Here is a 13,438-nt window from a genome sequence, read left to right as displayed (position 1 = left end):
CCCACTGGGACTCGACCCAGAAACGGTGGAATGTTGTTAAACTTGTGGGTAAACTCAGCAAAACCAGGAAATCACCTGGTATGTGAACATTTGTTGGAACTGGGACACTTATCAGATCAGATACGTATGAAGGTCATGTTTCTTTATACATTTAATGTTAGAAAAAACAAAACTATTATCTCTGATAAAAATAAAGCTGTTAGTCTTCTTTTGTTCTACTGATGGGTTAAATTATTCTCATTTCACTTAGATTTAGAGAAGACAGAGAAAGAGATTGCAGGCTCTATCGCACTTAAAGATAATATCATTTTGACTTTTTACGTAAATCTCTGACATGCATTTCTTTCTGCATGAATGATTTTGTTCAATGTTAGTTTAGAAACAAAACCCAACTCCTCCTCCCTGGCTCAGAAAAATCCTCCCTTGCAAAAATAAAAAACACTTTCTAAAGTTGTTGTTCTCCAGCACCACAAGATTATTTTTTTACTCTGATGTATTAGTGAGAGGCTAAATTTAGATATCAGGGAAAGTAAAAAATTAGTTTAATATAAGAAAAAATATTTTCCATCTTACTTAACATTTTCCATTTATAAAGAAATACATTTACGTGAAAAACTATTTCAGCGTCAGTAAAAAGTTACAACATTTGATTTCCAGTCTGTTCAGCTGCTCAGTTAACATGAAAAATATTTTTTTCCAAAATATCTTGAATGGACAATATACACAGAAGAACATGAATCTGTGCAAACTTGTGGTTATCCAGCATATTCTGTAATCATCTGATTGCTCTAAATGGCTGCTATTACCAAGACTGAATTATGCATTAAATGTCACATAAAAAACAAAATCAAGGTAAAGACATTAAAATTAATTTTTTTTTTAATTATTCTGGCACATCTAAACATTTAGCTCATAAGTAGTTGTCTTGAATTTATTTACATCATGAGAGAAGTTTACATGCATTCTTTAGAAATATAAAAAATTGTTCCAGGTTCCAACAGAGAACAAAAAAACAGATGACAAAAACCATTTAAACCACCAACTTTCTAACGTTCAGTAAAAAAGCTGTTGATATGACAACTTTAAGGAATCCACACGAAAATTTATTCGACAACCAGAAATAAAATTGAATTATCCACATTATTTTCACATGTGATTTATAAATAAACCAGTTAAATGCATGTATAGACATAAAATAAAATATAGTCAACAATATACAGACAGGAGATGAAACAGTGAAGCTGAATCAAAACATCTGGAAACCCATTTCATTTTTCCACAGAGTTCAGTAACAACTTTTAGCCACTAGGGGGCAGCTGTTGTCATTTCCAGCGCACCTTTTCTCCGGATGGTTACGATTATGTTTTGTGGTAATCCTTTATCAGTCAGTTCCTTCTGAATCTGTAAAAGAAACAAAAAGTTTAGTTATGATTCAACTATGTTTGGATTAAACAGCTGAGATTCACCAAACTGGTGGATCCGTCACTAGACATCAGAAATTATCTCTTCCATTCATCAGTTTTTGTCACATAGTTTCAGCATAAAGTAACTTTAAGTATCTTTTGCACACAGACAGATGCATGAACACTGCACAAACATACAGTACGATCTTGTTCATTAATTTTTACACATAGTCATGAGTTCCTGAGGATATAGTGATAAACTGTAAAATTGACAAAAAACTTCCAAAGAACTATAAAACTATTTCAAATTGTTGATTTCATGTGAAGCTGCCACAATTAAGTTAATAACAGCAATTTGTACATTTTGCCTTTGTAAATTCATCTTATATGTTGTTTTTATGTTCATTTTAGGAAAAACATTGTTTTCCTTAAGTTAAAACATTTTGTTTTACAGTAAAACAATGACTCCAGCATTTAAAAAAATAATATTACCAATGACAGAGCCATCTAACCAGGAAAGAAAAAAATGTTTTATCGTAATTTTACAGACAAACTCTGGCAACCACAGCTGCCGGCATTTGACTGTGAAATTTACTTCTTTTTTTACAGTGTACGATGAAACAATAACAGTTAAAATAATAATATTAATAATAATAAAAGAACAGTTTTGATTTTTCTCTGAACCTCATGTGAAATCTACATTTCTTTTACTATTCCACATTCAGAACATTTTCAAACTGCACTAATAACTAAAACAATTTGAAACATGCAGAAGACGTTTGTTGCTGCTCGAGTGAAAGTCACATAATTTACGAACCAGTTGGACGATTGTGTTGTAGTCATTCTCCAGTGAAAGTGTCGTTGAGATCTTTGCGTTCAAAGCCATAACATAATCTAGAAAAAAAAAAAAACAGAATCAATACAATAATCTATCACAGAAAAGCTTAATTTATATAAATACTTCAACTTCAACAACATCTCACACATTTTTAAAAATTGAATTTATTTATACAGATTCGTTGCACATGGAGTGATCTAATTTCATCATCAAAATCAATTTTTCTTTATTAATTATTATCTGGATTATAAATAATAATGTTCATTTCTATAACTCAATAATTGGTTGTTTTGATAGCTGCCTTCAAGTTGTTTCCATATCCTTGTTACAGGTTAACCTTTTCCTGCCACATTTTTTATTTTTTTTTATTGTCTGAAACTTAATTTTGGGTTTTCATCATCTGTAGGCCATGATAATCAAAATGACAATAAAGGATTAAAATATTTTAGTTTACATGATGAATCTTTAAAATCTATTAGACTCAAAAAAATATCCAACTTTTTTAAGATTGTCAGATTTTTTTAGTTGTACCTGTAAACACATTCTGACAGTGAAACTACTTAACATAGTTGGTCATACTTACATGGTCCTGGATCCGATGTGCTTGTAGGCGGCGGAGTTGTTGGCGCACTGGTCTGAGTTGGTGGTGGCATGACTGGTGGGACTGTTCCGAAGACAACTGTAGTTGTAGTTGGAGCTGGGGGTACGGTCGATGTTGGTGCGGTTGTAGTTGGAATGTGGGTTGTTGTCGGAACAGTTGTTGGGAAAACAACAGTTGTAGTTGGGAGTTGGATGGTTGTTGTTGGCATGGGTGGCATGGTAGTTTCTGGATAGGTGGTTGTTGTTGGCATGGGTGGCATGGTAGTTTCTGGATAGGTGGTTGTTGTTGGCATGGGTGGCATGGTAGTTTCTGGATAGGTGGTTGTTGTTGGCATGGGTGGCATGGTAGTTTCTGGATAGGTGGTTGTTGTTGGCATGGGTGGCATGGTAGTTTCTGGATAGGTGGTTGTTGTTGGCATGGGTGGCATGGTAGTTTCTGGATAGGTGGTTATTGTTGGCATGGGTGGCATGGTAGTTTCTGGATAGGTGGTTGTTGTTGGCATGGGTGGCATGGTAGTTTCTGGATAGGTGGTTGTTGTTGGCATGGGTGGCAAGGTAGTTTCTGGATAGGTGGTTGTTGTTGGCATGGGTGGCATGGTAGTTTCTGGATAGGTGGTTGTTGTTGGCATGGGTGGCAAGGTAGTTTCTGGATAGGTGGTTGTTGTTGGCATGGGTGGCAAGGTAGTTTCTGGATAGGTGGTTGTTGTTGGCATGGGTGGCATGGTAGTTTCTGGATAGGTGGTTGTTGTTGGCATGGGTGGCATGGTAGTTTCTGGATAGGTGGTTGTTGTTGGCATGGGTGGCATGGTAGTTTCTGGATAGGTGGTTGTTGTTGGCATGGGTGGCATGGTAGTTTCTGGATAGGTGGTTGTTGTTGGCATGGGTGGCATGGTAGTTTCTGGATAGGTGGTTATTGTTGGCATGGGTGGCATGGTAGTTTCTGGATAGGTGGTTGTTGTTGGCATGGGTGGCATGGTAGTTTCTGGATAGGTGGTTGTTGTTGGCATGGGTGGCATGGTAGTTTCTGGATAGGTGGTTGTTGTTGGCATGGGTGGCATGGTAGTTTCTGGATAGGTGGTTGTTGTTGGCATGGGTGGCATGGTAGTTTCTGGATAGGTGGTTGTTGTTGGCATGGGTGGCATGGTAGTTTCTGGATAGGTGGTTATTGTTGGCATGGGTGGCATGGTAGTTTCTGGATAGGTGGTTGTTGTTGGCATGGGTGGCAAGGTAGTTTCTGGATAGGTGGTTGTTGTTGGCATGGGTGGCATGGTAGTTTCTGGATAGGTGGTTGTTGTTGGCATGGGTGGCAAGGTAGTTTCTGGATAGGTGGTTGTTGTTGGCATGGGTGGCATGGTAGTTTCTGGATAGGTGGTTGTTGTTGGCATGGGTGGCATGGTAGTTTCTGGATAGGTGGTTGTTGTTGGCATGGGTGGCATGGTAGTTTCTGGATAGGTGGTTGTTGTTGGCATGGGTGGCAAGGTAGTTTCTGGATAGGTGGTTGTTGGTGGCATGGGTGGCAAGGTAGTTTCTGGATAGGTGGTTGTTGTTGGCATGGGTGGCAAGGTAGTTTCTGGATAGGTGGTTGTTGTTGGCATGGGTGGCAAGGTAGTTTCTGGATAGGTGGTTGTTGTTGGCATGGGTGGTATGGTAGTTTCTGGATAGGTGGTTGTTGTTGGCATGGGTGGCAAGGTAGTTTCTGGATAGGTGGTTGTTGTTGGCATGGGTGGCATGGTAGTTTCTGGATAGGTGGTTGTTGTTGGCATGGGTGGCATGGTAGTTTCTGGATAGGTGGTTATTGTTGGCATGGGTGGCATGGTAGTTTCTGGATAGGTGGTTGTTGTTGGGATGGGTGGCATGGTAGTTTCTGGATAGGTGGTTGTTGTTGGCATGGGTGGCATGGTAGTTTCTGGATAGGTGGTTGTTGTTGGCATGGGTGGCATGGTAGTTTCTGGATAGGTGGTTGTTGTTGGCATGGGTGGCATGGTAGTTTCTGGATAGGTGGTTGTTGTTGGCATGGGTGGCATGGTAGTTTCTGGATAGGTGGTTGTTGGTGGCATGGGTGGCATGGTAGTTTCTGGATAGGTGGTTGTTGTTGGCATGGGTGGCATGGTAGTTTCTGGATAGGTGGTTGTTGTTGGCATGGGTGGCAAGGTAGTTTCTGGATAGGTGGTTGTTGGTGGCATGGTAGTTGTTGGGACGGCTGTAGTTGTAGTTGAAGCAAGATATTAGCAGAAACATGATTAGCAGTGCAAAATAAAGAATTGATTTATGAATAATAGGAAATAAGAAAAAATTTTACTCACAATTTCCAACTTTTACAGTGACGCATCTAATGTCAGACTGATACACGGATGAAGCCAAGCTGTGGAAATAATTTAGGTTGGTAGCTTTATTATTATAAAATTATTGCCTTTATTTTAACTTAGTTAAGTCTAAAACCAAACATTTTTATAGACACATTTGTCATACCTAAAAAGATTCATTTGCATGAATTTAAATGATGAGTACTTGGCCTTTATTCACTCATAGCCAGCTTTTAGCATCTCTGCTAGCTTCTGAGATTAGGTTAAATGGTCACTCTACAATGAGCTGCGTGTGTCTATGGTTGTTTATTCTGTGTTGCCCTGGGAGGAACTGGTGTCCTATCCAGCCTGATGAACAGGAAACAAACCGACCTGAAACCACATCTTACAACTATTTGAAGAAAACCAACTTACCTCGACTGGACAACAAAGCAGATGGGATGGCTTTCTCCGCTTTCAAAATTAGATGGCGTCCATGTCAAGGTGAAGTTTCCCAATGCCTGTGAGTTTTTCACCACATTATGGGGACCGCTGAACAGGAGACCAGAGATCCTTTAGGAAACAAAACATTAAGATGTTTTTAGGTGATAAACGCAGTGCTTCCCAATCTAACCTCTGTTGTTTTGCTTCTGCCTACGTGGATTGAGTGGCCTCTGCTCTAATGTTGATTTCTACTGCTTGATTGACATTGGTGAGGATCTGGGCTCCAGGGTCCGGAGTTGGAGAAAGGAATCTGGGCAGATAGACTCCTTCAGAGCAGGACGGCACAGCAGGATCCACTGGAACAACAAAGGAAAGCAAGAAATTTAGCCCTGGTGATATAATTTAGGATGGAAAGCCTGATATTTATTTCCACAAATTGCACCAAAAGTCTCTGAGTAGCATAACAATGAAACTACTTGCAAACTCAACCATAAATGATAAAATGCCAACTTCTCAATGCTAGATTGGACTTTAAAACGGCTCCTAATGGTTGTAAAACCCTGAAATCTGAAAATAGTGTTGCACCTTTCAAAACGAACTGGACTGGAATCTTGCTGATGGCTTCGTTGGTCGTCTTCAGCACCAAGGAGCCGTCGGGTTGAACCAGATTTATGTTCTGCCTGGAGAAGTCTTCCATCACCAGCTGCACTGCGTACGGCCCTTCGTTGCTGCTGTTTGTTGGACTGAATGACAGAGTGCAAGACTGCAGGAGGACAGAAAAGATCAACGCTAAGTGATCTAGATCAGAGGTGTCAAAAGTGTGGCGCAGGGGCCATTTGTAGACTTGGACTGATTTTTTTGTGGCCCCCAAATGCATTTAAAAAATGATACAAATTTGGCCCGTCGATGCAGATGGAGGCTTTTAATTTGTAATCAGGGTAAAAATTTTTACCACATGATTTTCTTTCACAGGTAAAATACAACACAAAGTATTTGTCTTATTATAATCAAGTTTTAACAAAAGATAAAACCAAATTTCACCAGAGACTTTTAATAAAAAGCCAACTTTGCTGCACAGAAATCAGCTTTTATTCTTTCTTGAATTCGGCTAAATATAGCAAATGTTTTGAAACGAAGCGACCCAAATCCTGTTCTTCTTAATGGAAGTAAAAGTATTCACTTGAGCCCAAATGGAAGTGAAAATGAGATGTTTCTTTTTACTACAGCAAACATGCAAAATTAAAGTAGGAATAAGTAGAAAGCTTATGACAATTTTGAGAGATCTTGGAACATTTCTAAAACAAACAAAGAAATTTGCTAGAAATTTTTGTTACGTTTTTAGGTTAATAGAAATTTTCAACAAAAAAATTTAATTTCTGCATTTCAATTTTTTTTAGTAAATTTTTGAGATTAATCACAAAATTTCTGAGTTTTTGGCAGAAATAAATTTTTTCCATATAAAATGGCGCTATTACACATTAAAGTTTTGAATCTACAATAAATATCGAGCTACTTTATTTGCTTAATTGTTGCTTGTTGCTCTTGGGTCCGCTGCTACTTTGGAGTCCACAATTTTGGCCCATGTGGTAAAAAATCTGGACGCGCCTGATGTGTCTCTTCCCACATATGTTTGCCATGTATTTTGAAAGCGCCAATAAAAACCAAACAACGCAGAAGCGTTTTGTGAATTTAGGCGCCGTTACTTACAGATGAGACGTTGAGGACGGACGGAGGTGTGCACGGGTTGCACTCTGAAGCTGATGTCATCCCATTTCTGCATTTGACCTCGTCTCCATCGGGGTCGAACGCCAACAAGCTGATGTTTCTCGGACAGTTTGAAGGAATCCTGAAATCGCAGGAATAAAAAGCCACAAATAATTTTCCACAGCCACGCCCAGACTCCTTCGCCTTAATGTGCTTGATAAAAGTTGCCTAACTTGTTCTTTTGAGATTTTATTTTCGTCAGGACATTAGCGTTAATCTTCTCTTTAGGGAACAAAGTGGTAAAGACACTATAATGAGTCTGGCTGAACTTTTCTGCGATTGTTAAATCTTTTTTTGGAAACCATCTTCTCAACTTAAACACATGACTCACAATTAAATACTTGTAGCAAGTCTTATCTTGACGGCCAAATTGTGTGAATATAAAAAAAAAAAAACGGTTTGCAGTGTTAATACACTGCAAAAACTCAAAATCTTACCAAGTCTTTCTACTGCAAATATCTGAGTACACTTGAAATAAGACAAAATTAGCTTACAAATAACATTAAAGCAAAAATATATGAACTTCTTTTAAGTCAATAATTCCCCAATATTGATGAAAAAGTATGAAATTATTTCACTTATAACAGGATATTTTTCCTATGCTTTTATCCTATAATCTGCTAATGAAACTAGAACTTTTTCATCAATATTATGGAAATATTTGACTTAAAACAACCCTATATATCTTAATGAGAAGTTACTTCTAAGTTAGTTTTCTCTTAAATGTTTTAAGATATTTGCACCAGAAACTGGACTAAAGATACATGGTACGGTTTTGTGTTTTTGCAGTGTAATGTCCACATATGTGAAACTTTTGCGCCATTTCTGAATCAATTTAAGGTTCGTGGACCTCCTCTTTGTGCCACTCTAGTGCAAAAAATGAAGATTCACAGAGATTTAAATGCAAACATTGCATCTTAGAAGATACATTTAAAGTGTAACAAAGCTGAAAAATTGAATCCTGCAGGTTCACCTCAGAGCTGGGAGGATGGTTGTCACTGGTGAGGTGTTGATTTGGTTGCTATCAGACCGGAAACTCAGCTCTACGTCCGTCACGGCTCTCCAGGACACGATGCTGTTTATGATTCCAGTTATCCAGTTTCCACCATCCAACCTGAAGGGGGAGCAATTGAGAAGCTGAACTTAAGACCTTTAGAGACGTGACGATGGAGGTGCAGAGTTTTCATCGCTCATTTTCAATTTAAAAATCACAAGAGGTGGGTAGTAATTAGTTCATTTTAGTTTACTACTACACCACACTTTTTACTTTTAATTGAGTAATATTATTTTGAAGCATCTCAACTCTTGCTTGAGTAAAAATTTCTTGATACTTCACCCAATGCGAGTTCTTTCACTTAAAGAAGAACAAACATATTTTAGACAAAAATGAGATAGATGTACAATTTCTGTTAAAGTGAGACCTCTTGTTCGTAGACAAGCTTTGTTGTTCATGCTATTTTCTATCTGCTGAGACTTTTGTGTTGTTTAGAGATCAAGTAAATATTCTGCAAATATCATATCTCGCTCCTATACTGATGTTACCCTGTTTTAGCATGCAGTTGACACCAGTTAAGAATAAAAACACAAATACAAAACCAGACCAAACTTTTCTTGTTTTAAATAAATCAGAATTACCTAACTTATTTCAACTTGCAAAATGCCACAACAATAAGAGAAAGAACGAGTTTACACACATAATGGTTACTATCTCTTTTAACAATGAGGACAATGTGGCTTCAGAAACCTTTGGTAGGCCGACTGAGACATTTAAGTTAATTAGAGTCACGCCTGTGGATGTACTTTAAGGCCACACCTGGAACTGTCTGCTCTCATGTTTGACACAATGTGAAAGTAAAAAGAAATCAGCCAAGAGATCAGGAAGATAACTGTGCAGCTTCACCAGCCTGGTTCATTCTGGGGAGGAATTTACAGACGCTTGATTGTGCCGTGTTGATATGTCCAAACAATTATATGAAGTACTGACATGATGGAAATGTCCAACCATCATACCGCTCAGGAAGGAGACGGGTTCTGGTCCAAAATGTGCAGATTGGCCCCAGAACAAAAGGTAAAGACCTGAAGCCATTTCTCCAAAAGAAACATCACAGGTCAGAAAATAGTTTGCAAATGCACAGAGGGACAAATAAATTCATTTTTTCCAACATCTCCTGACACTTAGGTGGAACAGTTTGATCATGATGACCATCGTTACGTTTGGAGGAAAAACGAGGATCCTTGTACAGTCCTAACAGTGAAGTACGGGGGTGGCAGCATCATGCTGTGGGACTGTTTAGCTGGTACAATAATAACCTTCAGTATGCAGCCAAAGTGGTTACAAAGTGGCTTCAGGACAAGTTAGTTTGGTGTGGCCCACACAAAGCCCTGATCTCAGTCCGATGGAGAAGTTGTGGGTTGAAACGACTTCAGAAACCTCAGGAATTTCAACGTTAGACCCAAACGTACAGCTTCACAGAAAATTATTCCTGATGCTCACCAAATGTACATGAAAATCTGAATTCAAAGAAAGCTACAAAATCTACTCGCAAAGGTTTCCGTGTTTATTTGGTGTATGTAAACATTTGGTTTCCACTTTACATAGTCATTATGTATTTTATGTTTCAGTTTTATAAGTTTAATATTGAAAATAAAATAATTGCAAAGTGTTTCACCTGCTTAAGGTTTGGTACACTGAAAAAAACACAAAATCTTACCAAGTAAATTTGATCCATCATTTCTTGTGCAAATATCACTTAAAATAAGACAAAACTAACTTATAAATATCTTTTCAGCAAAATATGAAGGATTGTTTCAAGTAAGTAATTCTTTAATATTGATGAGGAAGTTTTAGTTCCACTGGCAGATTATTTCTCTTATAACAAGACATTTTTCTCATAAGTTAAATAATCAATTGATTAGAACTAGTCCTAGGACTTAATTGTCAATATTAGGGAATTACTTAGTTGAAAGAGCTAATTTTTCTAGCTGAAAAGTTACTTAAAAGTTAGTTTTGTCTCATTTCAGGTGAGAAAATATGGATCAAAACTACTTGGTAAGATTTTGTGTTTTGCAGTGTAACGTTGTTATTTATTTGTAGGATTTTTTTTCATCTTAGTTTTTAAAATGTCACAATTTGCTCACAACTTTACATTCTTTGTCTGCCTGGAAAACGTTACATTATTTCACAGGTTAACTTTTAATTCGTACTTCTGTCATTTTACAGAAGTACGAATTACTTCTGTAAATTACTTCTCGAATTAAAAGTACGAATTAACTTTTAATTCGTAGTTCTGTAATTTGCTTCTACTGGAGTAAATAAATGTTGAAGTAGTGTTAGTTTTACTCGAGAACAACCTGGCCATCACCAAAGCCTGACTCACGAAAGCTGAAACGGAGCGGTGCCAGACACCAGGCGGGTCGCGACGCCTTCTCTCTGGCACCATTCCCCTGGGCTTTCCTCCACGACGCTCAGCTCAACATCCGCCGTCTCACTTCCACAGTTGCCGCTGCAACTCCACGTGTCGTTGGCTGCGCAAGCGGCGAAGCTCAGCTTGTAGCGAACGTTCACCTGCAGATTAGTAACAAAAGGTGTGAAGGGAAGCTGAAGTTTGGAGGTTGTTTTCAGGGAATCTCATCTTACCAAGAGAGATCCATTGGTCGTCATGTCCTTTGGGTAGTAGGTCATCACGGTGCCGTAGTAATTGTCGGCTTGTGACCCGCAAACCAGAAGCAACAGCAACGCAGAGAGCAACATGTTGACAGAGTTGACAATGAGCTCTACACTTTCAGAGTCATCCTTTTATCCGCTGCCTCTCCTTGTTCATTCTCATAAAAAGAAGATGAAGGTGTGGTTTCCACTCAAAGAACATGAATTACACAGCAGGGATTAACTATGCAGCAGAACAGGACCTACAGAACCCAGTGGGTCTAATTAAACCAATCAAACTGCAAAAATACAAAATCTTTCCAAGTATTTTTTGATCTAGTTTATTGTGAAAATATCTTGGGAAACATGAAATAAGATAAAACTAACTTCAGCAAGTCATACGAGTTTGTTTTAAGTCAATTATTTAGTAAAGTTGGCAGATTATTTCACTTATAAATGGAGAAAAATGTCTTGTCTGCCGGTGGAACTAAAACTTTTTCATCAATATTAGGGAATTATTGACGTAAAACAGGTACCAATTTCTTTTTAATTATTATTTCTTTTAATTTAGTTGCATCTTGAGTTGTATGATTGCTCATGTTTTCAGTTTCTTTGTCAGCAACTTCATAACTTCAACTGCTACTTTCAAAGCCTCTTCCTGCAAATCATTATACAGTCCAGGTAACAATGTGGGAATATTTCAGTAAATTAATCAGTCGAAATTTTGTTTGTTCAACTCACAAAATTAAATTAACTTCACAATATATGGCTCATTACACACTATGATATGTTAAACTCATTTATTTGAGTTAAATTTAATGAAAGATACTGAAGAAAACACAAATATTCAGTTTCTAAAAATGTTTTGAAATGACAACATCGTGGTATAAAGTTTGATTAACTGAGAAAGAGATCAATAAATAAAAATTAAGTGTACAATCACTTTGTTGGGCTCCTTTTACATAAATTACTGCTGCAGTGCAGCGTGGCATGGAGGTATTTTACTCAAGCAAGAGTAAAAATACTTCATAATACAATTACGCAAGTAAAAATAAAAAGTACAAGGTAGTAAAAATACTCCTAAAAGGAAATTTTTAAAAAAGTTAATTAAGTAAATGTAAATGAATAAACCTAACTCTGTCTCTTAATCTACCAAACATGCACATATTTTTTAATCAAGGCTGAATGGATAAATTTATCTGAATTACTTTTAGATTTCAGATTAGTTGTTTCACTCATTTGCTTCTGACGTTTTGACGTCAAAACAAAAAGTCCTGCCTTCAAAGACCACAATTAAATCTGACATTTACCTCGTCGCCTAGCAACACATTTTACTTTAATCACGTAAACAACACCAAGCCTTCGAGGCAGCTGCTTTTACTTTCTGTTTGTTACAAGAAAATACTTGTATAAACGACTGCTGCGTAGCAAAGTAAAAAAAAAAAAAAATTAAAATATTTAAACAAATTAAATTCAGTTTATTTTTATAGCTCCGATTTACAATTTGTCTGTTTACTAAAAAACTGAAGTCAAATAAATCATACAGGCGGATTCTAAGGTAAGTTCATCCACTCCAATTAATTCTGGTTGTAAAATAATGCAGTAAAGTCCAGGTTTTTATTCAGATTGGTTAAAAAGTTTTCTATGTAAGAATATTTGCAGCTGGAGAATCATGCAGCGACAGTTTTACTCAACGTTACATAACGAAACAAGAGGCGGAGTCTCACCGGTTTGGTAAATATGAGGTTGACAACGTAAGTAGCCATTCCTGTTTATCAAAATAAATATTAAAATAGACACAGAGGAGAAGAAAACAGGAATTAAAAGTAAAACAAAACAAAAATCTATGAAGTTCAGTAAAATCTGTCTTGACCAGTTCAACCAAGTGAAACTATGGCTGTTGTAAAGTCTGTTCATGAAGGAGGGCGGTGACCTGATTTACAAAAAGCCTCAGTTTTTGTTATTCTGTGTCACTTTTTCATCAATATTATGGAATTAATTGACTTAAAACAACACTTTATATCTCATATTTTACTCTAATGAGTTAGAGTAAAATATGAGGAAGTAGACCAACTCTTACGTCATCACAATTTTTCGGTACTCTACCCTCTGATAAACACAAGAAGTCATCGTTAGATTAGTCTAAAAATATATAATATAACAAAATAAAATAAAGATCCTAATTATTCATTTTTCTTTCTGTCTCCAACAGAGAGGCACTGCTTTCAGTGAAAAGCGAGCAACAAGCCTTGAGAGTTACACATCAATAACTTAGACTTTCTGTGTTACTTCACATGAAGCAAAATGGCAGCAGATTCATATTCTGCAAGATAAACACATTTACTTTACAACTTTACTACTTGAAATCTGCATAAACGGAACATATCCGGTTTTCTTTTGTGGTTTAGTTTGATTTTCACTTTCCATTTCAAAGTCTTGACACTAAAGATTCATGCATGTCTTT

General features: G+C 37.1%; 1 protein-coding gene across 3 annotated transcripts; it reads right to left on the bottom strand.

The window, feature by feature from the left end:
• Window positions 1–857: 857 nt before the first annotated feature.
• LOC114157945 (mucin-2-like) lies at window positions 858–11,124 on the bottom strand. 3 transcript variants are annotated; one of them, XM_028039203.1, is made up of 12 exons: window positions 10,969–11,124; window positions 10,709–10,896; window positions 8,305–8,445; window positions 7,275–7,413; window positions 6,153–6,330; window positions 5,782–5,923; window positions 5,559–5,696; window positions 5,145–5,203; window positions 5,024–5,041; window positions 2,825–4,990; window positions 2,221–2,297; window positions 858–1,401 (listed from the first exon to the last, which is right to left on the bottom strand). In XM_028039203.1, the coding sequence occupies exons 1-12, from the start codon at window positions 11,080–11,082 to the stop codon at window positions 1,306–1,308; spliced, it is 3,456 nt and encodes a 1,151-aa protein (XP_027895004.1). In that variant the 5' UTR covers window positions 11,083–11,124; the 3' UTR covers window positions 858–1,305. The 3 variants fall into 3 exon arrangements, with proteins under 3 accessions (XP_027895004.1, XP_027895005.1, XP_027895003.1); XM_028039204.1 differs by having other exon boundaries at window positions 2,825–4,956; window positions 5,032–5,041; XM_028039202.1 differs by having other exon boundaries at window positions 2,825–5,041.
• Window positions 11,125–13,438: the final 2,314 nt, after the last annotated feature.

Source organism: Xiphophorus couchianus, chromosome 14, assembly GCF_001444195.1.
Source record: "Xiphophorus couchianus chromosome 14, X_couchianus-1.0, whole genome shotgun sequence".
Classification (NCBI taxonomy): domain Eukaryota; kingdom Metazoa; phylum Chordata; class Actinopteri; order Cyprinodontiformes; family Poeciliidae; genus Xiphophorus; species Xiphophorus couchianus.
Note: the sequence above shows the minus strand (reverse complement) of the source record. Positions and strands in the feature narration are given on the sequence as shown.

Coding starts and splice junctions, on each gene's coding strand:
- LOC114157945 (XM_028039202.1), bottom strand. CDS start 11,082: ATGTTGCTCTCTGCGTTGCTGTTGCTTCTGGTTTGCGGGTCACAAGCC. Junction 8,446..10,708: donor ACCGCTCCGTTTCAGCTTTC/GTGAGTCAGGCT, acceptor CTCCCCCTTCAG/GTTGGATGGTGGAAACTGGA. Junction 5,924..6,152: donor AGTCCAGTTCGTTTTGAAAG/GTGCAACACTAT, acceptor TTGTTGTTCCAG/TGGATCCTGCTGTGCCGTCC.